Below are 26,298 nucleotides of genomic sequence, written 5' to 3' on the forward strand. Positions count from 1 at the left end.
ATATGAGGTTAAATAATCTACAACTGAAGGGCAAATTGATACATAAAAGTCATGTTTGGGAAATAGTGGAGCACAGGGTGACTTTTGCAATAGAGACTATGTAAAAATGGAACAGCACTCTTCAAGTAAATAAGGGAATAGGTCATATTTAATCAAACATCTGATCAAATCATCAACTTTGCTCTTTCCTTTTTAAGCCAAGCTTTACTGACTAATGCTATGTGCCAGGCACTGTGCTAACCACTGTGTACGCTTGTTTTCATTTAATACTCAAAAAAAGCTTATAAGATAGATATTGTAATTCTGCTGCTATAGAAATCAGGAAATGAATCCTTAGAAAATTAATTTTTTCAAGGTTTTACAGAGACGGTGACAGCTAGAACTTTCCCTAAATTCTTTAGGCCATCGCTATACAACCCAAAGTCAAGGACTAGAGCTCACATGATGAACTTAAATCATGGAGACAAAAATCCTAGAAAATATGAAAGCAATACTTACCTTATTTTTGTATATGTGCTAAATTTTTTATATTAACTAACTACAGTATGTAACAAAAACTCTCGGCCATTTGTTTCTTATCCGTTAAAGCTTTTCTATGAAGATAAAATAACTAGTTTCCTGACTTAACCCCTATGACTATACCCAAACATTGCCACAGTCTCAAAGATTCAAAGCTTAAATTAGAATTTTTAAAATCTTGATTACTTTGATTCCTATAAAATGGGGAAAAACCTCTAATCTAACATACCTCTTTTAAAAATATTAATAAAATCATTATGTATATTACCATGTCTTATCAATTAATTGTTTGGTATAAAATGTCTCATTATAACAAACTGAGACTTGAGTTACTACAGAAAATGATGAAAACCACCAGTGTCAACATGCATACAGTCTGATGCTCTTAAGTGTCAGGAAGACAAATGCATCAAAAACAGAAAATAAGTCCTTGTGTCCCACACTCATTTAAAAATATATATATTTTTTTAGTACTGTCACACACAGTGATAAAAGAGGGCTCACAGTAGACACTTAGACATTTGGGCCTAACTTATACTTTCAAAGTGAGCAGCACCACACAGGAAACACAATTAAAATATACCATTAAGAAAAGAGGTATCACTAATTCATCAGCCACTTAGAATGTCCTTTAGCTTAGTAAACATCAGACTATCTGTGGACATTGACGTGTCTCATTTGGCTGATCACTGGTTAAAAGCAAAGCCAGAGTATCTCAGAGTTCTCAGTGCTGGAAACATTGAATTTGTGCTCACCACACCAAGGGCAAATAATTTTCTTTCAAGATGGTACTTGTGATGGCACCATTATTGAAAATTAAAAACATACAACCCAAACCATTAAAACCCAGCCAGAAGGACAAAACAAAACAAAAATCAAGGACTTTTTAAAAACAATCTCCAAAATACTTTAGAAGGAATTATCCTTTATAGCTTAATCTCTAAACAAGAAACAGGGATAATGGCTTTTAGGAGATTAGTGTCATCAAAACTTCTCCCTTTGCATACATTTTCTTACTGCTTCCAACCTCACTATTTTGTTAGATACTTATTATCAAGATATCATTACCAGATAATAAAACTAATTTTTTAAAAAACATAGAACTATCACCTGCAAATTAGTCATATTAGAAATTTACATACTAATTGACGGCTTCACCATAGCTTCAAATGGTGAACTACTGACCTGTTCCCAGCCCTATCTTCACTTCATGTTTCAGGACTTCTAGCACATTTAGAAGGCCACTGCTGAGCCTGTAGAGAGAGAAGATGTCAGAATAAGGAGATCCATGTGGTGGCAACAGAAGAAGGACACTAATAATGATGGTGATATTACTGAAAATTGTGTTTTCTGATACATCAGCTCTAATACTGACACAAACACATTAGTGAAATCAGACCATCCAAGTCCTGGAGTTAACAGGATCATAAAAGAGCTAATCCTTGGGTAGAGGTTAGTCTCAGGAGGGTACAAAACAGCAAAAGCCAGAAGGAAAAGCAGGGGATCATTTGTATGAAGAAATGAAAATTCACAATTAGTACAAAAGTCTCATCTGTCTCTAATATTTTTTTAACCAACCTACCCTTCTATGTTAGGAAGTAGACATTATAAAATATTCCCTTTTCTCTATGTCTAAACTAATTAGTTACCCTGCATGAGTAGTGACTTGCAAGATCAAAGAAAGCGGAATGCAACTGGAAAATAGGGTACAGGCTGATGAGTCAGGACCTGACAGTTTCCCTGCTGCCTCTAAGGACAGGAGCAACTAGGAGAGATGGTTCCTGTACTGAATTCCAGAACTCTTGACCCTGAGCTTAATAGATATGCCACCTTTCTAAAGAGACAAAGGAGAACTAAAGTGATCCTTAGAAATCCAAGAAGATGCAAAGGTCAAAGTGGTCTGCTCAAGATGCACATAATTATAATTTCCAAACCTCTAGTGCAGATGCAATAAATCTCTCAAAGTTGTTGGAGAAAGAATAGCAGTGACCATTAAACAGAAATGTGTCCTAAAAAAGTAAAAAAGAAAGAAAAAACAAGAAATGTGTCCTAAAGAAATGTAACTTCAAATCTCAATTTGCAAAGCTGGATTGTGTTTTAATTTAGAGGATGTTGGGCAATTCACCCAAGGGATATTAAATCCTTCCCCAATTGGTTTACTAGACCATAATTATAGCATGTATATAATTACAAATATTGTTTTTTATATATGTAATTATATAATTATAAGTCTATTATGTATAAGCTACCAGCTATATAGGGGCAAGATTCTTTGTCATGTGTGATTACTTTACATCTGAAAACTCAAAGCCTCTGGAGCCCTTCAAAATGCTCCAGAAATATAACACTGTGGCTCTTGATGCCTTTCCCATGCTACCACTGACATATGCCTTTGTCACTCACAAAGTCCCCAGATTTCCAACTGCTGACACCTCCAGCACTTTGCCTAGGGGCTTTCTTCTGTGCCCTGCTCTACCCTTGTCTGGGAAAGGCCAGAAGTTCCAGGGAATTAATGCTTCTCTCTACCCAGAAGCCCCCATCAATAACTAATGAGAGTTTGGGTATAACTACCCCAGCTCCCTCACTCTTTGGGCAAGATAACTTTGAGGTTTTGTACAATGGCTCCCTGAGTTTTCTAGAAGGATTAAACTCCAGGAGCCCACAGTGGTAACATGCTTGATGATATACTTTTTATTGACTTCCTTCCCTTTCCCATCCTACTTCCCTAAAGGTCTGAGATCACACCTCAAATAAATTCATTGTATTTATACAAGCATAGGTTTTTAACCTAGCATCCATGGACTGCCACCATGGGATCTATGAATTCCCTGAAATTAGATGCAACATTTTAATATCTATGGGCTTCTTTCTGAAGATAGAGGCCATAACTTTCATCTGATTCACTTATGAATCTATAACCTTTCAAAAGGTTAAGAACCAGTTATAAATAAAGCTTTTGTATTTGGGGGAATTATAACAGGACAAGGTTCTTCTGGGTTCCCCTGTGTTGGCTGGCATTCCATCAGATCCAGCAGGGTGACATATACTACAGGCATGGACTTCTAGTACTATTATACTTCATTCTAAGACCAGAGCACAAGCCATAATAGGAGTCAGTACCCTCTCCCTGCAACACCTGGCTGATACATGGGTTCTTTCAGTCCTTTAGCTATAAATTCTGAAAGCTCTTGTTTTTAAACTTTTTCTGTTGTATTTCCTATTGTCCATTTTTTTGTGTAAATTCAAATCAGAGATTTCAGAATCTATGCATACTCTGCAAAAAAAAAAGTCCTCTTAAATGGTCTCCTTTCTTCCACCACAGCACAAGTAAACGCTGTCTACCTATTTCCTGTCCCAATCAAATGTGGCTGTAAAAGAGAGATCTTAAAGGAAGGACTGAGAAAACAAAGATATCTGGCTGCTGATCTGCACCCCAAACATTCACGATCTACCAAACAATTATTGCCTACTTACGATAAATTAGAATTGGGGCAATGTGAGATGGATGCTCCTCGTTCATGGAACACATTAAGTTCTTCTGCAGAAAGGTAGCAGCCATGCGCCATCACCGTCTGGAGAGAAGGGTGTCCTACATGGAGTTTACCACTCACAGATGCTAAGTTAGTACTCATTCACAACAAGGTACGACAGAGACAGAGGCTGGGACTGGGCTGCTACCATCTTTACAAGAACATTTATGATTATCTGTATGTGCTGAATCACTGAGTATAAATTATACCTCAGAAAAGGCCTGCAAAAGCATTGTATTATGTACAAAAGTCTCAGCAAATTTGTGCATCTTACTTATTTTCTTTTTGTTGATCTATAAAACAATGAGAGTTGATCCAGGTCATGTACAGCATAGGATATCCATCTAGTTTGAAGATATTATGATTCTGTCATCTTTACTTCAGAAAATCGCCAAGTTACTTTCTTTTTTTAAGTCTACCTGGGAGCTACTGGTAGGGTTGTGTTTCTTCCTATTCTAATTAGAACTTTCTAGAAGTAAGCTTCCCTTCTCAGTACACAGAAGCTGTGAGAGTGATCCTGCAAAAAACTGTTCTTTATTTCTGATCCCAATTTTAATATAGACACCAATGATCTTGACACATACAACCAAGTAAACTTTAAGTCATCTATGTTTACAATTTCATAAAAATTAAGAAATGTAGTATCTTGTAAACATTAGTTGAGAGGGTAAAATTGATCTAAAAAAGCAGGCACTGCACACATATGAGACCTCTCTAAACATTTAGTCTTTCAGTAATCTTGGTTTTCTTAAGTAAGACATTATTCTTTCAAAATTCTTTTTGCCTCAGTGTAAAACCTGTAGCCTTCTCCTTTGGGAGGCATGGTTCAGTGACCACAGAATTATTATTAAAATAAAGTATTCCCAACCTCTGTGCAAATAAAATTAACATGCAAATAGAAGGTTAATTTATTAATCATATGGAAATATATGTAAAGGAAGATAAAAATTACAAAGTAGCATTTACATGATTTATGCAGAGTATGAACCTTTCAAATCAGTCATATTCATATCCCCATTCACAGAGTCACTAAGAAATCATGTGCTGCAGTAAACTCTCCATGCAGTTTGTGCATTACATTGAAGGCCAAGATCAGGGCTACATTATTGTAATGAGGTCTCTCTTCACTCACATTAATTTTAATTAATTATAAAAGTAATACTCATTTTCTTAAAAAGCAATCTTAGAGCATTTAAAAATGAAAAGTAGAAAGTCCTTCAGCTTTCTCCCTCCGGAAGAGTCATTTTCAGCACTTACTGTGTGTCCTCCAGACCATTTTTTCTAAGTGAGTGTGTACCTACACATCTATACATATAAATCATGCAATATTGCACATTCTTCCTTGAAAGCCTGTATACCTCTTTCTTTGTGAATGCTGGATAAAATTCTAATTTTGTACGCTCTATAATTTAACCAATCCCCCACTGATAACCATTTTTTAACTTTCATATGTAATTAATACCCCTGCTTACGTTACTTACAGAATGGACCCTTAGCAGTGCACTTGCTGACTCAGAGGAATGCACATTTACATTCTAATGGATACTGTCAAAGTGTCTTGGGACCCAATGACACACTATTCTCAATGAAGCCTTTAGATTTATTGACTGCAATGAAACTGCAGGCACATTTTTAACTATACACATGTACACACATGCACACACATGCACACGTGCACACACTCTGGGCTTTTCCTCTAGTTTGGGAAATGTGTGCATGTGACAAAAGTCTGAAGAGTACTACTTAGATGTTAAAATTTAGATAAATATGCCCTACTTTACATAGATTATGTCATAATAAACAATTTACCTTATCTGTGAGAAGATTATTTTTATCATACACATCAGTGTAGTTTTTATAACTGGGATATAAATTTTTCATAGCTTCAATTTCATCACGATTTTCACTTATATGACTCTACAAGAAAAGAAACAATATTTACAATTTTTCTCCGTAAAATATCATTAGACATTATACTTCCTACAACAAAATGGTGTGATGGTTGCTACTTGCCTACAGAAGGGACCACATAGAGAGACAATGAAGATTGTACATGTGTTTTATTGAAAATAATTACATACATCACATATATAATATATATGACAAAGACAGTGAATATCAGGACATGCAGTGTATGTGTATGTGTGTGTACATAACCTCAAGGCAAATTTTCCCAACAAAGTCTTTTCAAATTCCAAACTATGGCAAGAACACATATAAAGTACTCCTTGAAGAGTCAAGAATCTTGCTATTTGTGACAACCTGCCTCTTCTGGTGTTGGCTAGTTAAAAAAAGAGTTCAGTGTCCATCAAAAAAAAAAAAAAAGACAGAGACAGCATAGTTGATTCATAAAAATACTGGAGTTTGAGTAAAGAGAGCTGAGTTTTAGCCCAAGTTCTGATCCTAGTTATATGTCTTATGGAAAGTCAATTCTTTTCTTTGAACATCCATTTCTCATCTCTCAAACAAAAGGGTTGGGCTAAATGAGTGATTTTGCAAATTCTTTTAGCTTTGCACATGTTATGCATATAAAAATTCACAGAAATCCAATATATAGAGGGCGTAAACAAGTTGCCCCTCAGGATGAAGCAGGACTGGGACTCTGGGACCCTGTCCCCAATCTGTCCCCTTTTTGGCTTCCAGAATGAGTTCTTTTGCAGAAAACAGTCTAAAAATAGCTGAACTAGACAGTCTTGCCGTCATCAAGAAAGAGCCCAGAAGAATCCACAAGCAAGCAAAACAAGTGCATCCTAGGCCCCCACACTGACCTTTCTCCGGGGCCCCACAAAACCTGAGAGGGCATATTAATATTTCCAAGAATGGCAACTCTCTCTTCATGAGGCAGATTATGCATAGGCAAATTTTAAAAAGAAAAAAATAGCAATGTTCTGAAAACAAGTGCTCCATCTAGACAATAAGCTCTATCCCCGGCCTTGAGGAAATCCCAGACCATTGACGAAATGCATGCACATAGCAACAGAAGAAAGGACAACCAGGTGTTTCATGTCATTTTGATAAATGTGAGTAAACACACATATATCCATACACATCCTTCTAGCAAGGATAGACTTGATTTTATTGTGTGTCCTTTCATTTTATTTTTCATGTGTTTTTTAAGGTTGATTTGTATTTGTATTTGTAGTTTTTCAGCCATAGAAACATTCTATTTCCAAAGTAGAAACATGATCTAAGTTTTGAATTTTATCTTCAGGAAAAAAGTATGTGGCATTGAATTAAAACTTCAAATATTATAGACCACCAAAAAAATAATAATGAGGAAGATAAGAATAGTTACTGAGTCCTAAAAAATAGATTGTTTTTTAAAAAGACAAAAAGAAACCTACCCCATAACAGGGTAAAGAATCAATGTATAGCCTTTGCCTCAACCTGCCCTTTCTTATAAGACAGTCAACTCCTAAGAGAAGAAATCTTAATACAGTATGCAATTAAGCTTGGATGGGGGAAGGGGAGCTCCCAATTTTAACTCAGCTGTAAGCTTTAAAAAACATTTTATTCCCAATTTGCAGCAATTAAATGACAAAGTAAAATATACGTTTTTGTTCCCGATTTTAAATTAGGAAACTTGGAACAAAAGGGCTTTTGAATGCATTTTTTCCAAGGTGGAAATTTGGTTCTTTTTGCTTTTCAAATAATAGCTGGTTCCTCCAAGAATGAAGGTGTAGAGCACTGAGAAAGTATCAAATAAAAGAGAAGCAGGAAAGAAATGTATTAAATGCATCCTACAGAGAATAAGTAAACAGTCTGTCATTGATCTTGCTATTACTTATGAACATGTCCTCATCTCTTGAAGACTGATCAGAAAACAGAGAGAGTAAAAGGAAATTCAGGTTTTTCATCTGCAAAATTAAGAATTGGATTAGGTGACACCCATAGGAGCCCTTCCTGCCCTGTCATGCTGTGACTCCAGGAGATCTCAGTTAAAGAATTAGAGATTACTCAGTAGAAGACCTGGAGATTACTGGAAACTGCAATTTAGGGTACTGAGAAATCTTGCAGGTCTGGGGAGAGGCACAAACAGAACAAAAGTACCCACCTGAATGTGCAAATCATGGGTCTTAGCGATGTTGCCGAGTTCACCCATCAAAGTCTCAGAGCAGGAAAGGGAAAAACGTGGTGTCACTATGGGCTTCACTCTAGAATACTAGAGATAATAAAAAACAATTGATAAGGAAACTATGGCTGTCATGAACATGATGTGTACCGCCAAATGCCTGTCATATAGCAAGATTTTATGTCTTCATTTGGCGGTGGGGGGAGTTTCCCATTCTACAAGTTGGTGGAAACTCTGCATTTCATGGAAACAGCTCGTGGCTGGGAATAAAGGAGAATATATTCTGGAGCACCAAGTTCAACAGAAGACCCTATCCCAAATGATAGACACTCCCCATTCCCCATATTAAGACTCACATGGAGCCTCAATCGAGTGGCCTTTATGAAGAGAATTAGAGGCTGACGGAGAAGTTTGAAAAGAAAGTGCTGCGGAGACCAAAAGTGAGATGGTATTCCCCTTTCTACTCCTTGTGGGGGAGGGGGGCAACGTGCTGGCCGCGGCCTCCTTGAGAACTGTTCAGTCGCAGGATCAGCTCTGATGCCGTCTGAGGTGAGTGGCCAGGCAAGAGAGAAGGACTCACAGAGGGGTGGTGAGGATATGCATCTACAAAGTGCCATCTAGTTTTCTCAAGGTTAGATTGAAAGAAATCCTGAGATTTCCTGTGGTTTTCGATCAGACCTCAAACGACGGTAAGGGAAGGGTTAGGCTTGCCAATCTATGAACTTGCCCGATGGAGCCACCGACCAGCCTTCTGGGGGTGGAGGCAGAAAACAGCATCGTCTCCACAGGCTCAGCAATGACAGGGCACTGTGGTGCCTGGCTGAGTGCCTGCAGGCCGTCTGACACGCACACATATGTGGACCGAGGCAGCCAGTGGCTGGGCATCAGGGTTGGACACTGCCTGTGTTTCAGCCCAGACCAGGGATACAAGTGGCCAGTGCCAATGCTGACGTAGCTGCCAACTGTCACAAATTCCAAAGTTTACCAATCTGCCCACACCCATAAATCCCTTTCCCTGCTCCCCAGAGACTAGTCCTGTGAAATTAGAAGGTCCCAGAACGAGAAAAAAACTACAGAGAAAGGGAAAGCTGCCTTGAGATGGTAACTCTCAACTGGGCAGTGACTGAGATTTTCATACCTTGGATCAACTAAAAGCTTAGTGAACTTGGGACCAAGTTTACCTGCCTAATTTAATTTAGTTTTTCTCGCGGGGCATGGTGGCTCACACCTGGAATCCCAGCACTTTGGGAGGCTAAGGTGGGAGGATCTCTTGAGGCCAGGAGTTTGAGACCAGCCTGGGCAAAAAGCAAGACCTCGTCTCTACAAAAAATACAAAAATTAGCCAGTCATGGTGGCACATTCCTGTTGGCCTAGCTACTGTGGAGGCTGAGGCAGGAAGATTGCTTGGGTCAAGTAGTTGGAGGTTTGTGCCACTGCACTCCAGCCTGGGTGACAGAACAAGTCCCTGTCTCTAAAAAATAAAATAAACAAAGAAAAAAAGAAAAGAAGAAATAAATTTGTTTCTGTTGCATGTAAGCAAGCAGTTTTAGAGCCAAGAAAAGTATATACAATTGTAAGAATAAAAGAAACTTCCTGTTTGCACATATCTGAGTAGTCATTAATCAAAACACTAAAACCAAGTAATATTTCCTGATTTCAAAACTGTGTTTCAAGCAAAACACAGAGAGCTAGGTATAGAATCACACGAGACTGCATTGGAAAGAAAAAAATGCCTGACCTCTGTTTCTCTGAGTTTGATTTTTTTTTAGCTTCCACAAATAAGTGAGATCATACAGTATCTGTCTTTCTGTGATTGGCTTATTTCACTTAACATAAAGATCTCTAGGTTCATCCATGTTGTCACAAATGCCAGGATTTCCTTCTTTGATATGGTTAAATAATATTCCTGTGTGTTCCTCCTTGCATTTTCTTTATCCATTCATCTGTCCGTAGACACTTAGTTGTCTCCATTATGAATTATGAATCTCCATTATGAATAATGCTGCAATGAACATGGGCTACAGATACCTCCTTAAGATCCTGATTTCATTTCTTTTTTTTTTTTTTTTTTTTTTTTTTGTTGAGACAGAGTCTCACTTTGTTGCCTAGGCTAGAGTGAGTGCCGTGGCGTCAGCTTAGCTCACAGCAACCTCAGACTCCTCGGCTTAAGCGATCCTACTGCCTCAGCCTCCCGAGTAGCTGGGGCTACAGGCATGCGCCACCATGCCCGGCTAATTTTTTCTATATAGATTTTTAGTTGTCCATATAATGTCTTTCTATTTTTAGTAGAGGCGGGGTCTCGCTCAGGCTGGTCTCGAACTCCTGACCTTGAGCGATCCACCCGCCTCGGCCTCCCAGAGTGCAAGGATTACAGGCGTGAGCCACCGCGCCCGGCCCTGATTTCATTTCTTTTGGATATATACCCAGAAGTGGGATTGCTGGATCATATGGGGAGATGTTGATCAAAGGGTATAAATTTTCAGTTAAGAGATGAATAAGTTCTAGGTATATCATGTACAGCATAGGTGGTGATGGATGTGTTGATTACTATGATTTTGATTATCATTAAATAATGTATATGTATACCAAATCATCATATTGTGGCTGGGCAAGGTGGCTCACGCCTACAATCCTCGCACTCTGGGAGGCCAAGGTGGGAGAATTCTTTGAACTCAGGAGTTTGAGACCAGCCTGAGCAAGAGTGAGACTCTGTCTCTACTAAAAATAGAAAAATTAGCCAGGAGTCTTGGTGCACGCCTATATTCCCAACTACTTGGGAGGCTGAGGCAGGAGGATCACTTGAGCCCAGGAGTTTGAGATTGCAGTGAGCTATGATGACACCACTGACTCTACCCAAGGAGACAGAGCAAGACTCTTGTCTAAAAAAAAAAAAAAAAAAAAAAAAATCACATCGTGTACCCTGAATATATACAATCTTGATTTGTCCATTTTAAATATTTTTTTAAAAATGCCTGACTTCATTGAGCTGAATTGATGGGTCCACTGTGAAAACAATTTAAGATTCTAGGAAAATACTTCTTCATGAAGGGAGTAAGCCAATTGTACACAGACTAATCTCTATCAAACACCTTAATAACGAATTCTACAACGAATGGCAATCTACAAGGCAATCTAAATGCAAGCTCTGAACAAATTTACTTACATTCTTTTGAAGCATTTCTGACACAAATCTGAAATAAAGCAACAAATGGGAAGTTAGAAAACTTAAGAATTTTCAAATAAATGTTTCAAAAGGGTAAAACATGATCCTTACATGCCCTAATTGCCATGCAAACATTTCTAATGTGGAACATGTTTCCTGACCACTAAAGATTAACAAATAGTATTTACTCTGCTTTCCCCCTTGCAGCCAGAGGTGGAGTACAAAATCACAGGGAAATGTAACGTTATCACTCACCATCAGTTGGGCTGTTCGCGAGTATTCCCATAGCACTCAAGCTGTTCTACTAGCTCAAGCTCTGTTTGGGGAAATACTGCAATATGTTATGCTCCATAGATATTAGAGTTGTGGAGTCCTATGCACCGGGAAGTATTTGGAAGCCATGGGACTCTCTACCTCTAATTCCCCTAACATGGAAACTTACTCGTTCACACGATATTACCACTTATTTCCAGGGCAGAGAGCTCCTGGGAATGGATGCTGGAGTACAGCAGAAGGTATAGGCCAGAGGTGGTTGTAAAGTGCATGGTAAACGGGATGGATGGTGACCCCACCAGTAATGGCTGTAGGGATGGTGGCAACTACGAAGTCTATGAAATGGCTACTTCTGTCCTGGCGGGGTAGCTACAGTTTCCTGCCTTCTAGTATTCCTTTATTTCAAAAGAAAATATGAATTAAGGTTTACTACAGCCACAAAAATGGGTTAATAGATGAGCTAAGCATATGGCCGATGCCAGGGGACAGTGGGCACTTCCTTCTCTCTGTGAGCATGTAGCAGCCCACAGAGGAGGAAGCCCTGAGCAATGAAAAGTTGGACTTCTAAAACTCGCATTAGGATAGATTTGGTCTTGGGAAAGATTTATAGCTAAAGAATTTTCTTCTATATCTCTTGTATGTTGAATAGAATACAATAAAATTGCTTGTCAAATCCTCAAGGAACTATGGAAAAATCATTTAAAAATGTAAGAAAAGTATTTATATGGTCAGCAGAATATCACAATTTTATACGACAAAGAACATAATGAAAACTCATGATCTCAAGCAATAACATGACCCACAACCAAAAGTAATTTAATGAGCAGGCCACATTGTACTTAAAAATCAAATCCAACCTACATAAGAAGCCCTGATCTATAATAAAGAAGAAGAGGAGGGTAAATCATTTACTTTAAAAAAGAATCTTTCATTTTACAAAAGGATTTATCCTAGGACCCCTATAGCAGGTTCCTAGAGGCTTTAAAATATAATTTGTTACACAAAAATAGTATCGACATGCAAGAAATTTTTTTAGGAACAGACCAATTTCATCAAGTTGGATAAACCCACACGGTGACCTTGGCAAACGGGAAGAATGACTTAGTGTATTCAATCATCTTTCAACTTCATTTCAACATCACGGGGAGACTCCTGAGTGTGTTAATACATCTTGAGTTTCTCGGGTCTTTTTTGATTTTTTTTTTTTTTGCTTCAACTGTGTGGGATCAGGGGAGAAGAATGCTAGAAGCACTGAGAGAAGCACTCTTGTACCACAGGAGAAAATCACAGAGGGCTGGAGTCTCTGAAAATATGCTCCACAGCTATTTATACCTTAAAAAGCCTTTGTAAGAAAAAAACAATCATTCCCTTGTGAGCTTAAAAGCAGCCTTTCAAAAATAAATTTACTTTTATCAAAAAACTAATTACTTTCTACTCAACTCTTATCTAAAGTGGATATGAATGAGAAAACACAAATATACATGAACCCCACCCACATACTCCTATTTTTAAAAACTATTTTATTGAAGTATAATTTATTACTCATACCACAAAATTTGCCTTTTTTAAGTGCACGATTCAATGATTTTTTTAGTTAAATGTACTGAGTGTGCAACTATCATAATCCAAAACAGCCTTAATACCCCAATTACATCCCTTGGGGCCATATATAGGTAATAGTCATTCCTACCCCCAGCCCCAGACCATTTATAATCTAATTTTCTCTCTACATATAGGTTTGCATTTCCTATAAATGGAATCATACAATATGTGGCCTTTTGTTTTTGGTTTCTTTCTCTTAGCACAATGTTTTTAAAATTCATCCATGTTGTAACATGTATAAGTACTTCACTGCTTATTATGGCTTGAATAATAGTCTACTGTATACCACATTTTGTTTACCCATTCACTAATTAATGGAAATTTTGGTTGTTTCCACTGTTTGGTGCAAGACAAGTCCCCAGATGGCTTTGGTGACCCAGTTCTTTTGCTTGCTTGTAGTTCTCAGAATAACTGTAGAATATGCTGGGAATGTAACATCCTGAGATAATGAGGAACCGGCCAGAACAGCCTAGGTTCTGATCCCTTTCCTCCTAGAATGGATGTTCTACAACACTTTTGCCCAATGAGGCAATTTCATCTGGGCATAAAACCACAGACAGAGCATGTTTACAGGATCCCTCAGCTGTGGGGTGACATGGGGCATGCACAGGTGAGACTCCTTTCACCCTGGGCAACTTTCCTGAGCCTTGGAAGACCAGCTCACCACGAGTTCTAGGCATCTGTTGTCCCTTGCTGCCTATCTGTGAGCAATAAACTTGCTTCACTTGTTGTGTGAGTGTTCTGTCTCATGGACTCGTGCAAGTAGATTGACACCGGTGTGTAGTATTGGCAAAGTGTTTACAGTCCTCCCCTGGAATTGATACTGATGCACAGAGAATCTGCCTGATGTTTGGCTTCATAAATAAAGATGCTATGAACATTCACATGCAAGTCTGTATGTGGATATATGTTTTCATTTCCTTTGCACACCCCTACTTTTTATGATTCCATCTGCATTTGGCAACCTGTTCTTTAAGGTGTAGATCTTCACAAAGTAGACAGTCCACAGCCTCTGGTGAACCTAGCACTATGTATCCAGCAAGAGCAAAGTGGACCTTGGTCCCTCCCATGGTCTTTCTCTAGCTTGTGCGTCACCACAGAATGTTCTCAGAACCTTGATTGTAGTAGTACAATGAGGCCCTCCTCCCTGTGAGCACACAGCTATGAAACCAAGGCAGGAAAATGAATCACAGCCTTCCCTCCTACATGTCTGCACTTTACCTTGGAAAGATATTCTTTTGGGTCATGTTTTTGGAGAGAGGACATTCTAGCTCCCTACATTAGCATGTTACGGCTATTCTAGCACATATCTAGAACAACTTTCCTCCTCCCATGGTCGGACAAAACAGTTATGAGGGATACATACACCACCTTGAAAAAATACTAAAAAGATACAGAGCAAAATTCCAATACTGGTAACTTTAGGTGGTTTAATTATGGAGAACATTTTTCTTCCTTGTACCTTTTTGTGCTTCTCCAAGGTTTGGATCACAGTTACACATATTATTACTTTGGTATTATTTTTTAAATTCCTTTTTAGTAAAAGGTCTTTCATTAATCTGTAAATGTAACTCACTTTTCCTAACTTCTTGTATATTTTATTTCATAAATGATTCTTCACTTCCATCATCCTTTTTAAATATAAATAAACCACCACAAATGCTCTTGCATGCCTTCCATCTCTCTCTCTTTACTTACACTGACTATTAGGTGGGCTCTATGTCAGGGCAGAAAGAACTCTGCATTTAGAGTCATAAACCTTGGTTTTAAATTCTGGCTCTGCTACTTAAAAGCTGCATGACCATGAGCAAGTCATATAGCTTAACTCAAACTGAACTTCCTTATCATAAAATACAGATGCCTCGTGGAGATTTCTATGAGGATCAAGTGTGACAGTGCAAATGTAAGCTCTTTGTCAATCCTTAGTGATCACCAACCATCAGGTCAAATTCACTGCAGACCAGCTGACCCATTGTATTAAACGTTCTGAATCACCATGTGCATATCCCGGCCGGGTCATAACGGCATCCTATTTCTTCTTTCACTATCTCTCACTCCATCAGAGCAGCAGAGGGACCCACCCATAACACAAATCGGGACAAATGAGCATTTTACCTCTCTGTTTCCTTGACTGACTCCTCGGTGCTCTCCTTGTACTCTGGCACAGTGTCATTCAAATCCATGCACACTTTGCCCACAAAGGCTCGCTGTCCAAATTTATCTGTGAAGCGCACACAAAAAGAATCTGAAGGCATATTTATTTCTCAAATAGTACTTTTTCTAAGCCTTTTAAAAGCATTTTAAAATTGCAATTATTATGGAAAACATAAGTGAACATGTAAAAGATCATCCACCATCACATCACTTAAGAACAATAACAACTGCAGAGTTCTGGAGTCTTCAGAAGAAAAAAAATAAAAACAAAAACAAACAAAAAAGAACAATAACAACAACAAATCCCCACTAAATTTACTAAGTAATAAAGATTCTTCCATTTATCACTTCCACCCACTACCTCCTCCATCCCCGTTCCCAGGCTGCCCAGGTAATCATTGGGTGTTTTTTGCTTATTACTCAGATTTTGCCTTTGTTTATACAGTTTGTACATATTTTTTCTAAAGTCATAACTATCTTTGCTCTCATTTTATCACACGGTAAAGAGAAAACAGCCTCAGGTCCTAGAGAAAGATTCTATTAGTCCTTGGCATGCTTACACTGTTTTTTCTCTTTCTTCCTTCTCTTTTTTCCCCACTCACAATCTCCCTCCATTTCCTACTCTACCACTGTGCCTTGGATTGAGTCTCAATCTCTCTCTCTCTCTCTCTCTCTCTATAAAATGTGGTCCTCTTCTTGATAAAACACAGCATGGTCTAGGGATAAGGACATGGGCACTGTAGTTAGACAGATTTGGATTGATTCCTTATTCCTGTGATTACTCTCAGGATGGTGGATATTACTTGGGTAAGGTACTCAGAGTCCTCCACTAGGTGCAGGATTATGAGGAATGCATGTACTAACATATATAAGGTGTCATGCATGTGAGAAGCAGGCACCATACTGCTCCACTTCTTAACTGTAGCAATGCCAATAGCATTGTCTCTGGGAAATTTCACTTAGTCTCACTAGCAGCTCTCAGCACTGATGAGGTCTAGTCCTCATCAGAGGTGCTAGAACAATTCTATCTCAGCCAGAAAGTTGAAGCTACATGGGGCAATGGTAACTGGTTTTTATTTATTTATTTATTTTTTACAATGTCTCTACCTCTGTTACAGGAGTCTCTACATCTCTCTTTCCCCTATAATTCATTGTAATACCTGGCCATTAGATTAATCTTCTTAAAATACTACTTTTATTACGTAACTCAGCTGACTCAAGATTCTTTGGGCCTGTGATGTATATTGGAGCTGCTCCACAGTCTGAGCCGGCCCATCTGCCCACCCTCCTCTCTCACCCCACCATGTGATGAACCTTCTCCTCCAGTTACATTGCACTACTCCCCGATCCCTGCATCTGCTATGGACATTTCCTGTCCCTGTATCTCTGTCTATGTCATTTCCCCCATCCAGAAAACATTTTATTCTCTCCCCCATGTCGTCTTCCCTTCAAAGACCGGTTAAAAAGCCCCTTCCGGCCAGGTGCGGTGGCTCACATCTGTAATCCTAGCACTTTGGGAAGACGAGGTAGGAGGATTGCTTGAGCCCAGGAGTTCAAGACCAGCCTGGGCAACACAGCATGACCTTTTCTCTACAGAAAGTAGAAAAATTATCCAAGCATGGTAGTGCGCACCTGTAGTCCCAGCTACTCAGGAGGCTGAGGTAGGAGGATGGCTTGACCCCAGGCGTTTGAGGTTACAGTGAGCTATGATGAGGCCATTGCACTCTAGTCCCAGTGTAACAACGTCATTTATTTTTTTGAGACAGAGCGACAGACCCTGTTTCAAAAAATAAATATCCCTTCCATGAAGTCTTCCCAGACAACCTAGTCCTGGGTTCTCTTTGCCTACTCTGAAAACTGCGATGTCTATTTTCAGTGTCATCCATCAAACCTTTGGCGTAAATTACCTTGTCTAGCAAGTAGTGGCATCCGTGCACCAGCCAACAGTATTTACTAGGCAACTGCTATGTGCCAGGCACTGTGCTGGGTACAAATTTTGGACTCATCAACCTAGATCCACTCTCAACTCTGCTTACTAGCTATGCAACATTGGGCATGTTACTTTAACCTCTCTGAGCATCAGTTTACCCAGCTGTAACATGAGAACACCATTCATTAACTACCTCAGAAGGCTGTTTACAGCTGAGCTAATCAATACAGAGTGCTTGGCACAATGCCAGGCATCTAGTAACAGCACCATAGACGTTACACAGTTATTGATCAGTGTGCGCAGGCATTCTGTCTGGCTCCTCAAAGGCAGAGACTATTTTCTGTTTCATTGTGCTCCAGCATCTGAGTCTAGCCAATAGCCAACATGTGACTGTTGATTATAGTAAACTGTTGCCACAGTTAGAACTAGCAAACTTATCCTAAAAAGCCCTAAATTAATAAAAAAAATTCACACCTATATACATCATTATGCAACCAAAAAACAGAAGCAAATGATCAAATTACTAAAACAAGAGAAAACATTCAAGGGCCACAGTGATACACAGATACTTAATTACCTGCAAAAAAAAATGCAATGCTCAAATTCTGGCAATTAAAAGGCGGGACCGCCCACAAATACATGTAAGATGTTTGCAAGGCAAGGTCTGGCTGTCTTCACCCATAAATCATGCTTTCATCTGCTCACCTGTGATTTCGGCAAGGAGCAGAGATGAGTCAGTGTGAATTGTTCCAAAGTAACAAGCTGTGGTTGTTCCATTCTTTAGTGTTCTCCTCTAAAAATAAATCACAAAAACCATGAATTGCATGTGCCCAGAAAAAGTCACATGGCATATTCAGAGAAAAATAGAATTCTAGCTTTTAAATTTAAAAATGCTTTTATTTAAAGGTATGCCATCTTGATATGGAATATAGTTAAGTAAATGGCAAAAGTATTTATATTCCAAAAGTGTTAGCTGGAGAAGTTGATACTTTTGATTTCCTGGGTTCAAACAGTTCTGTGTTTCAGAATTTATAAAATGGGATACTAATTAATTCCTTATTTCTTAGGATTAAGGAAATCCAAATGCTATTGCCTCTGGGAGTGCATAAATAAGATTTTCCTATCTATTAAGCAGGTAAAAATATTCAGCCAGACTTCTATTAAATAGTTCAACCTGGGTGATTAACCACATGTATCCATCTTCTTTCCTTAGCAAATCACCACTGTAAGGAACAGTAAGGAATACAAAATTTATTAATCCACAGGAAGAACATGAGAGGAGACATGAGCAGAGGAAACATTTCAACAACTTCTTGAAAGACCAAAAAAAAAACATGGATGAGGACCTGGAAGCAAGTTAGAAAGAGGGCGAGAAGTACACAGGTGTTAGCAGGGAATTGGCTGAAAGTCTACATACAGATGATTAAACCCTGGCAAGACCCTTCTCCTCCCTACTGAAATCAGTCAACCGCCCCTAACCTGTTCCTCATAGGAGAGATTCACTCTTTGTAGCAACTGGAGAGTATTTGGCGGGCACAGCCCAAAAGGACAAGGTAATGAAGAGGTTTAAGTGAAAATCTGGCTGACCTCTAAGGTCATCTTCATCATAAAGCCACGTGTACTAATCCCACCACTCCTGCCAAGGGATTAAAGGATTCTATTCTAGAGAAAAAGAGTGACTCTAGAAGAAAGATGTCCTCGGAGTGGCATTTGGGGCCCACAACTGAAAGGGCTGTTTATTGCCTTCACACTTCACTCTACAATGACGTTCACTGGTCAACAAGTGCTACCTCCACTCAGAACTTCCAGTCAGCATCTTAGAGCATCACATTTAAATATGAATGGATGTCCGAGGTTCAACAGACCTTAGAGGAAAGCTAATATCAAAAATATGAGGAGGAGGAGAAAGAATCTGAAAAAAATCCTAGAGAAAACAGGTAACCTATAAGGTTGGGAAAAAGCTTGTTTTAAAAAAACGCTGTGATTAACATCCTCAAAGAAATAAAAGACACTAATGCATCCACAAAACAAGAACAAAAAGCTATGAAAATCAAAGAACAAGAACTCTCCAAAAGTAAAAATATTATAAATGAAATTTGAAACCCAATTTGGAAGGATTGTCAGGTAAATTAGAAGAGAACCTCTCAGGGAAAAAAAAAAAGAAATCAGAGGTAAAAAGATAAGAAAATTAGACTCAATCTGGGAGCTCCAACATTTAGAATAAGAGTTCTAAATAAATTTTTTAAGTAAACAGAAGGAACAAAATTATTTGAAAAATAATATTAGTCTCCAAACTGAAGATGCTCATTGAATTCTCAGCACAGTCAAAAAACAGAACCCAGAGTAAGGCATGTAATTGTAAGATATTAAGTCCATAAGTAAACATGCTGAAAGCAGCCAGAAAAAAAGAAAATTAGTCATAGATAAAGGACAGGACTCTCAATGGCATTGGGTCTCTCATCAACAATGCTGAAAGCAGAACAATGCCTCCAAATTCTGGAGGAATTATTTTTAATGCAGAATTTTATACCCTGGTAAATTACCAATCAAGTGTGAAGGTAGAATAGAGACATGATAGATATTCAAAGACCTAAAAATTTTACCCCTGCATGAACTGTTAAGAACCTTCTAGAAAACGGGTTTTAGCAAAACAAGAGAGTACAAGAAAAAGCAATTTCTGGCTCCAGGGAATGGGGATTAAATACAGGAAAGAGGCAAAAGGAATGCCCATATTACAGTAGTGCCAGAGAGAATCCCAATCGCAAAGAAACAAGAAAATGGTAGAAGGTAAGAAGATCTCCAAGAAAGAAAATGGAACTAGTATAGCCTAACCTGCCTAAGCACTTAGAAAAAGGGACTGGTTGTTTTGAGTACTTTGAGGTCTATCCTTAGCAGAAGCTTTTTAAAGTACAGAGGAATACCCTCCAGACTAGGATTCTTCCTTGCTTTTTGCCTGTTATTAGCTATGTGACCTTAGAAAGTCACTTTAACAATGCACAATTGCAAAGATGTGGAAACAACCCAAGTACCCATCAATACATGAGTGGATCAATAAAATGTGGTTATATATACCGTGGAGTTCTACTCAGCCCCCCAAAACAATGGTGATCTAGCACCTCTTGTATTATCCTAGATGGAGCTGGAACCCATTCTACTAAGTGAAGTATCACAAGAATGGAAAAACAAGCACCACATGTACTCACCATCAAACTGGTATTAATTGACAATACTTATGTGGCCATATGGTAGCAACATTCATTGAGTGTCAGGCAGGTGGGGTGGGGGAGGGGATGGGCATATTTACACCTAATGGGTACGGTGCGCACTGTCTGGGGGATAGACACACTTGTAGCTCTGACTTGGGTGGAGCAAAGGCAATATATGTAACCTAAACATTTGTACCCCTGTAATATTCTGAAATAAAAAAAAGAAAGTCACTTTATTTTCTTAACATCAGTTTGCTCCTCTATGAAATAAGAGGGCTTAAGCTGAAATGTCTGCAGGATTAAAATAGTTTGGAGTTAAGATAAAAGGGAAGAACATGCCCTATCTTAGACAGCAACCTCTACTTCAACTTTAGTCATCAATTGTTAAAAAAAAAAAGCTAATGAGAGCCAAGTGATGTTAGTCCCAAAGATCAAAAGAATTTGAAAATCTGGATTTTATTTATGTCAATCTTTCTAAATTTTAACACACTTTTCACATGAAACAAAATATATCTGGCTGCTAGTAGAGGATATTTAGAACTTGTCAGTTACAGACAAAAATGAGCTCATCATCAGCATTACAAATCCAGATGATAAGCTAATACCATGACATAGGAATCAAATTTAATCTCCAGTAACTAGAAAAATGTCTGGGTCCTAGTGTATGCTTAGCGTTCACCTGAGGAAGCAGAATTACTAAAACAGCAAGAGACACAAAATGAACTACAATTGGCATTCTTAGATAAACAGAACATTTTATCCTTGAAAGAAGAACAGGTTATTGTTATAACAGTAAGTGTGAATTGATGATTTGCAAAATTAGGACATGACATTCTCTAAGAATGTAGCAAGAAAGAAAAGTTCAGAGATATGGAAGTAGATTCAGAAGTTTCAACATTTTTCTAATAGCAGTTATCAAAAGAAAGAGTAGATTGGAGAGAAGAATATATTAATACTAAGAGAGAGAGAAAGAACAGAAATCCTAGTGCAGAAGAAAGACAGGAGTTCTCATATTGAAAGAACTATGTATTAAAGGGAATGAATTGGAAAATCAACAATTTAAATTTCAGAGCACCAAAAATGAGGAAAAATATCCTAAAGGCCAGCAAATTTGCTAGCGAGGAATGAGAACCAGACTGACATCAGCACATTAGATGCTGGTAGGCAAATAATCTCAAATAGAATTCTCCCTATAGCTAAGGCGTTGTTCCAGAGTAAGAAAACAGGAAAACCATTTTTGGTAATTCAAGGATTTGGTATGTTTATTACCCACCTGATTGGAAAGGAATATCAAAATCTATATCCCAACAAAATGAAAAGGGAATCCAAGAGGAAGACAGGAATCCAAGTAGCAAAAGAAAAAGTAAAGCTCATTGTTAAATTAAGTGCAGATGTTAACAAATAACAGCCTAGAATCAAATTAAAATAAACGTTAAAAGTTAAATTTAAAAGTTAAAACTTATTTTAAATTAGTATAGGTGGCAAAAAAAATAAAGTTGAATTAAAAACTTAGATGTGACATAACATAGGACATTGTCAAGTGGGTAGGGATGAACGAAGAAAGGAAGAGAACGTAAGAGCTAGTGTCTCGTCACATGGGAGAATGTAGAGGGAAATAATAGAATACTTATTTAATGCTTTTAACAACTTTATCTCATAGATATATAAAAAAGTTATATCAACAGAGGAAACACAGTGTTTTAAAAATTTTGCAGAATCATAAAACACCTTTTATTAGGTTATAAAATAAATCTCAACTATTCCCTAGGAAAATGACACAAGTTACATTCACTAACCAAACTAAAATTAAACTAAAAATTAAAATAGACACATAACCTAAATTTTTCTAAATTTTCAAAATTTTAAGCACTTTCTAAAATCTTGACTTGAAGAGGAAATCAAAATGGAAAATTGAGGCTATTTAGCAATGAAGACAATAGAGGTACTACACAGTCCCTGACAGGAAGCCCATTTCTTGGTGTCAGACCTGAGCCAGAGGGTGTAAGTATATTGATTGCATTGTTCAGGAGAATATTTGCAATTAATTTTTGTTTTGTCACGTTCACCAAGGATCTTATTCTCCTGTTCCTGGACCGTAACTTGGGCAGATTCTTAAAGGTTCTAGGATTTTTTTGTTGTTCATCTCAGTCCCATTTGTAAGTATAATCTCTCTTTGAGTTTGCAATGTTTAAAAGGGAAATACTCTAGGTTTGGTTTACTGAGGATTTTTTTTTTCTTAATAATCTCAGGAGGTGTTTGCTAATACATACTTTAAATTATTTGCAGAGGAAATTATCACTGCTATAATCTACGGTGCAAATTTCTTAAAGTAGTTCTATGACTGTTTTCTAGGGGAAAAACATTTAAAAACCAAAAAAATCTTAGTTCTACTCATGAGTACTTCCTCCACACCCCTTTGCATTGCCACAGGAACGTTTCAGCCTAGAAACAGGTTCTAGCTAACAAATCTCAACTTTCTTAAACAGATGCCATCCACACCGTTAGCTCGTCCAACTGTAAGTGTGTGTGCCTGCTCATGACCAGAAATGGAAGATGTATGCACAGCAAATAAGAATAAAACCTCTTTTGTACTCATTGACATCAAATACTTAAATATCTGATGCAAAAAATAATTTTTATGGAATATTGCCTAAAGGATATATAGTCTTTGATACTCCATCTCTCGAAACATAACAGATTTATCTGTCTGGACTTTCTGATACTACAGCATCTTTACAATATATATTTTGACAACACAGCATCTTTCTACATGAAGGAATATTAGGATTAATTTTCTCAAGTTTCAGTACAAGGAACACATACATATGCTTTACCTTAACAAATGTGTTATTTTTTTTATCAAATAGACAGTGTAAATTTGATAACTGATTTCCCTCTCTGGGTCCGGTTCTAAAAATTTAAAACCAAATTGGTGACAAACTCTAAAAGTTCATTGACCCCACAGCATATCATTGACTTCTTGGTTTTATTTTATTTTTCCTCCCCCACTTTTTTCTTTGCTGTGATTTCATGACTCATTTTCTTTTGTTGTGTACTATGCAATTTTAAGATATCTCGAACCCTTTTTAGAACGATATGAGATATAAATAAAGATTTGGTGTGGTTAACACGATTCATTAACACAATGCACCAGCAACTTCATACACAGCTTTTAGTCCTTCTCAGTTTTTCTGGTGTCATGTGGATGCATGCTAAATACGTAAGAGCCACAATTACACTGAATTTATAATTATGCTAGGAAAGTGTATAAACGTTAGCACTTGGTTTTACTCTTTAAGCCTAGAATAATGCAAGACCAAAGAAACAGGTGCATATGGCAGGATGGCTAGGTCGGTCACTGCGGAAGTCTTGTGATACTGTCACCTCTATATAGTTAACAACAATGGATCCAACAAAACCATCAATGAGTCCAACAAAAACTTAGCAGTGTTCAGACCAAGTGTACTGAACCACATGAGGTAGTAATCAGATAAAAAGGCATTTGTAGCTTTAACTTCTTTCCTGCAAAAGCTGTTTCCTGTTACTGAGAGGATACTGGTTCTGGGCATAGGTTGGAATAGAAAGAAGGGAACTGATTTTCTTGAAAGAATAGAAGGAAGGACATTTTCAGAGCCTTCAATATATAGTTAGCACACACTCCAGCCACTGTTCAATTACTGAACTAGCCCCAGAGTTCCCTCTAGTGGTATTAATGCTCGTCACATTTTCACATACCCTGCAATGGAGGACCATCCTATTTTCCCTCCTTGTGAAGCTACCAGAATAATGTGATATCCTTCTAATGGTAATTTAAAGTTTTAGTTTTAAATTTCCTTGGGTATTTTTTAAAGCAAACACACAGATCTCTTACCATGTGCCAGGCACTATTCTAAGAACCTCACAAATATTAACTTGCTTGTAAGTCTCATAAGAATCCTGTGAATTAGGTACTATCATAAGCTCTATTTTTTACAGATGGGGAAAGTGAGTCACAGAACTTTCCAAAGGTCACACAGCTATTCATTCCATATGGGCCTCAGAACAGCATTAGGGGTTGGCAGGAATAGGGAACACACATCGCATTAAACCCGGATTTGGTAAAAAGTAAAACACAAAAAGTAAAAGAGAGTAATATGGAGCTCACCAGATTGGGGACTTGGGAACTTGGATGCAAATTCTCTCTTTGTCACTGACTAGCCATGTAGGTGAGGTGGTCACAAACTCAGTGAGCTGTGAGAGAACTTTAAAACAATCTCTAAGGTCCATCTTAGCCTTAACTGCCTATGCTTTATCATTTAAATCCGCCCTCCCAGGAAGCAGCTGCTTCTTTGGATGACACCATACACACAGGATACTTACGACAACTCTAGTGTATACTTCTTCAGCAACGTCGGTGCTCTGGAATCTGTGTTCCAGAGGAAATGTGTACTTGGTCAGCCACTCCAGAAGTGGCAGGTCTACATTACTTCCGGCAAAGGAATACTGAGGGGCATGGATGTGCGTATCAACCAGCCCAGGCATGAAGAACTCACTGGAAAATAGGAGGAGAGAGAAAGTATTTAATAATACCTCCAATCATTTTCTGTATCTGTATTTTTTTGTATTTTATTTATTTATTTATTTATTTCAGGATATTATGGGGGTACAAACATTTTGGTTACGTGATTTGAGGCGTGCCTTTTTCCACCTACAATGCTCACCTATGCTCACGCAGTGGTAATATTCTTTGGGAACTGGGGGCTTGGGGGTGGGTAAACTCTGTATCTTTAAATCACATTTTCTCTTGAGAATGATTTCATTGTTCACCCCACACAGGTTTATAGCTGATGCAACCAGACAACTGCAAATTCTTCTATTTTTCAGAGGTTAAGAAATAAAAATGTAGCTTTCTGCTTGGAGGGATATAGCTCCTAAGTCGGAATGGCTGGTGTGGGGTTAACCAGTGATGATGGAGGGAGGAAAAAGCCCCAGCACTGAGCAGAAGCAAAGCAGTCTTAGCACAAGAAAGGAGGGAAGCTATGATTTAATCCTATGACTTTGTTCTCAAACAGCTGGTGGTTGTAGGACAGAGAGCAAAAACACAGGAGAGGAGGTCTTCAAAACTTCTAGAGGTGTGGTGAGGAACACACACACAAGTCACTAAGGGTGACTGGGATGAAAGACGGAGTGCCTACAATTTTAGACTCTGTGGTCATTTTGATCTTGGCTGACTACAAGACATCTAGTCCTTTCCCATGTGATGCAGAGGCTAAGTTCTGAAATGAAGCAGCAAGAGCAAGCTGATTAGGAACAGGCACAGGAGCACACGTGGGCAGTGGTGTAAACGGTTAAGCAAAGAGAGAGTTGCGTTGCCATGGCAACCATTCTCAGGATGCTTCTGATCACTCCTGCCGCTATCCTGATCCACCAACTACTATACATATTTCTATTAATTCTTATAATGGAAAGTCACGGAAAGATGTTTTGAAAGTTTTCAGAGGCACTACCCATAGAATTGAGGCAACCTGATGCGAACAGACACTTAGAGCTTTTCTCAAGAGAGCTAATCCAGTTCGCTAGCCTCTAGTAAGTGTTCAACCTCATCCAGATATTCACCAAAACATGGCACGCACTACCACCACCAGCACCTTGAGTAAATGTCAAATCACATGAGGAACTTGAAACTTGACATCACAAGAATAATTTATTCTATCAAATCAAATGTATAAATACCACCCAAATGTGAGACAAGTGAGGCCAAGAGTAGCTCAAAGTGCATTATTCTAAAAAGAGAGCCAAGAATGGTGGCGGTAATGATGATGATGGTGACAGCAGCTAATGTTTCCTGAATATGTACATGTCCTGGGCAC

The 26,298-nt window shown here is 38.2% G+C and overlaps 1 protein-coding gene across 5 annotated transcripts in view; it reads right to left on the reverse strand.

Moving 5' to 3' along the window:
* The window catches only part of GDA (guanine deaminase), a 109,240-nt gene that overhangs the window by 17,536 nt on the left and 65,406 nt on the right, over nucleotides 1–26,298 (reverse strand). For all 5 annotated transcript variants that reach the window (XR_011233926.1, XM_069474118.1, XM_069474117.1 and 2 more), the window contains exons 3-10: nucleotides 24,809–24,980; nucleotides 17,949–18,036; nucleotides 15,275–15,380; nucleotides 11,285–11,312; nucleotides 8,104–8,211; nucleotides 5,859–5,966; nucleotides 3,994–4,091; nucleotides 1,705–1,772 (exon numbers count right to left, since the gene is read on the reverse strand). Coding sequence is in view for 4 of the 5 variants with exons in the window: in XM_069474118.1 (XP_069330219.1) it covers nucleotides 1,705–1,772; nucleotides 3,994–4,091; nucleotides 5,859–5,966; nucleotides 8,104–8,211; nucleotides 11,285–11,312; nucleotides 15,275–15,380; nucleotides 17,949–18,036; nucleotides 24,809–24,980 (776 nt within the window). In the remaining variant the exon portion in view is untranslated. The remainder of the gene's footprint in view (nucleotides 1–1,704; nucleotides 1,773–3,993; nucleotides 4,092–5,858; nucleotides 5,967–8,103; nucleotides 8,212–11,284; nucleotides 11,313–15,274; nucleotides 15,381–17,948; nucleotides 18,037–24,808; nucleotides 24,981–26,298) is intronic.

Source organism: Eulemur rufifrons, chromosome 7 (assembly GCF_041146395.1).
Source record: "Eulemur rufifrons isolate Redbay chromosome 7, OSU_ERuf_1, whole genome shotgun sequence".
Lineage (NCBI taxonomy): Eukaryota > Metazoa > Chordata > Mammalia > Primates > Lemuridae > Eulemur > Eulemur rufifrons.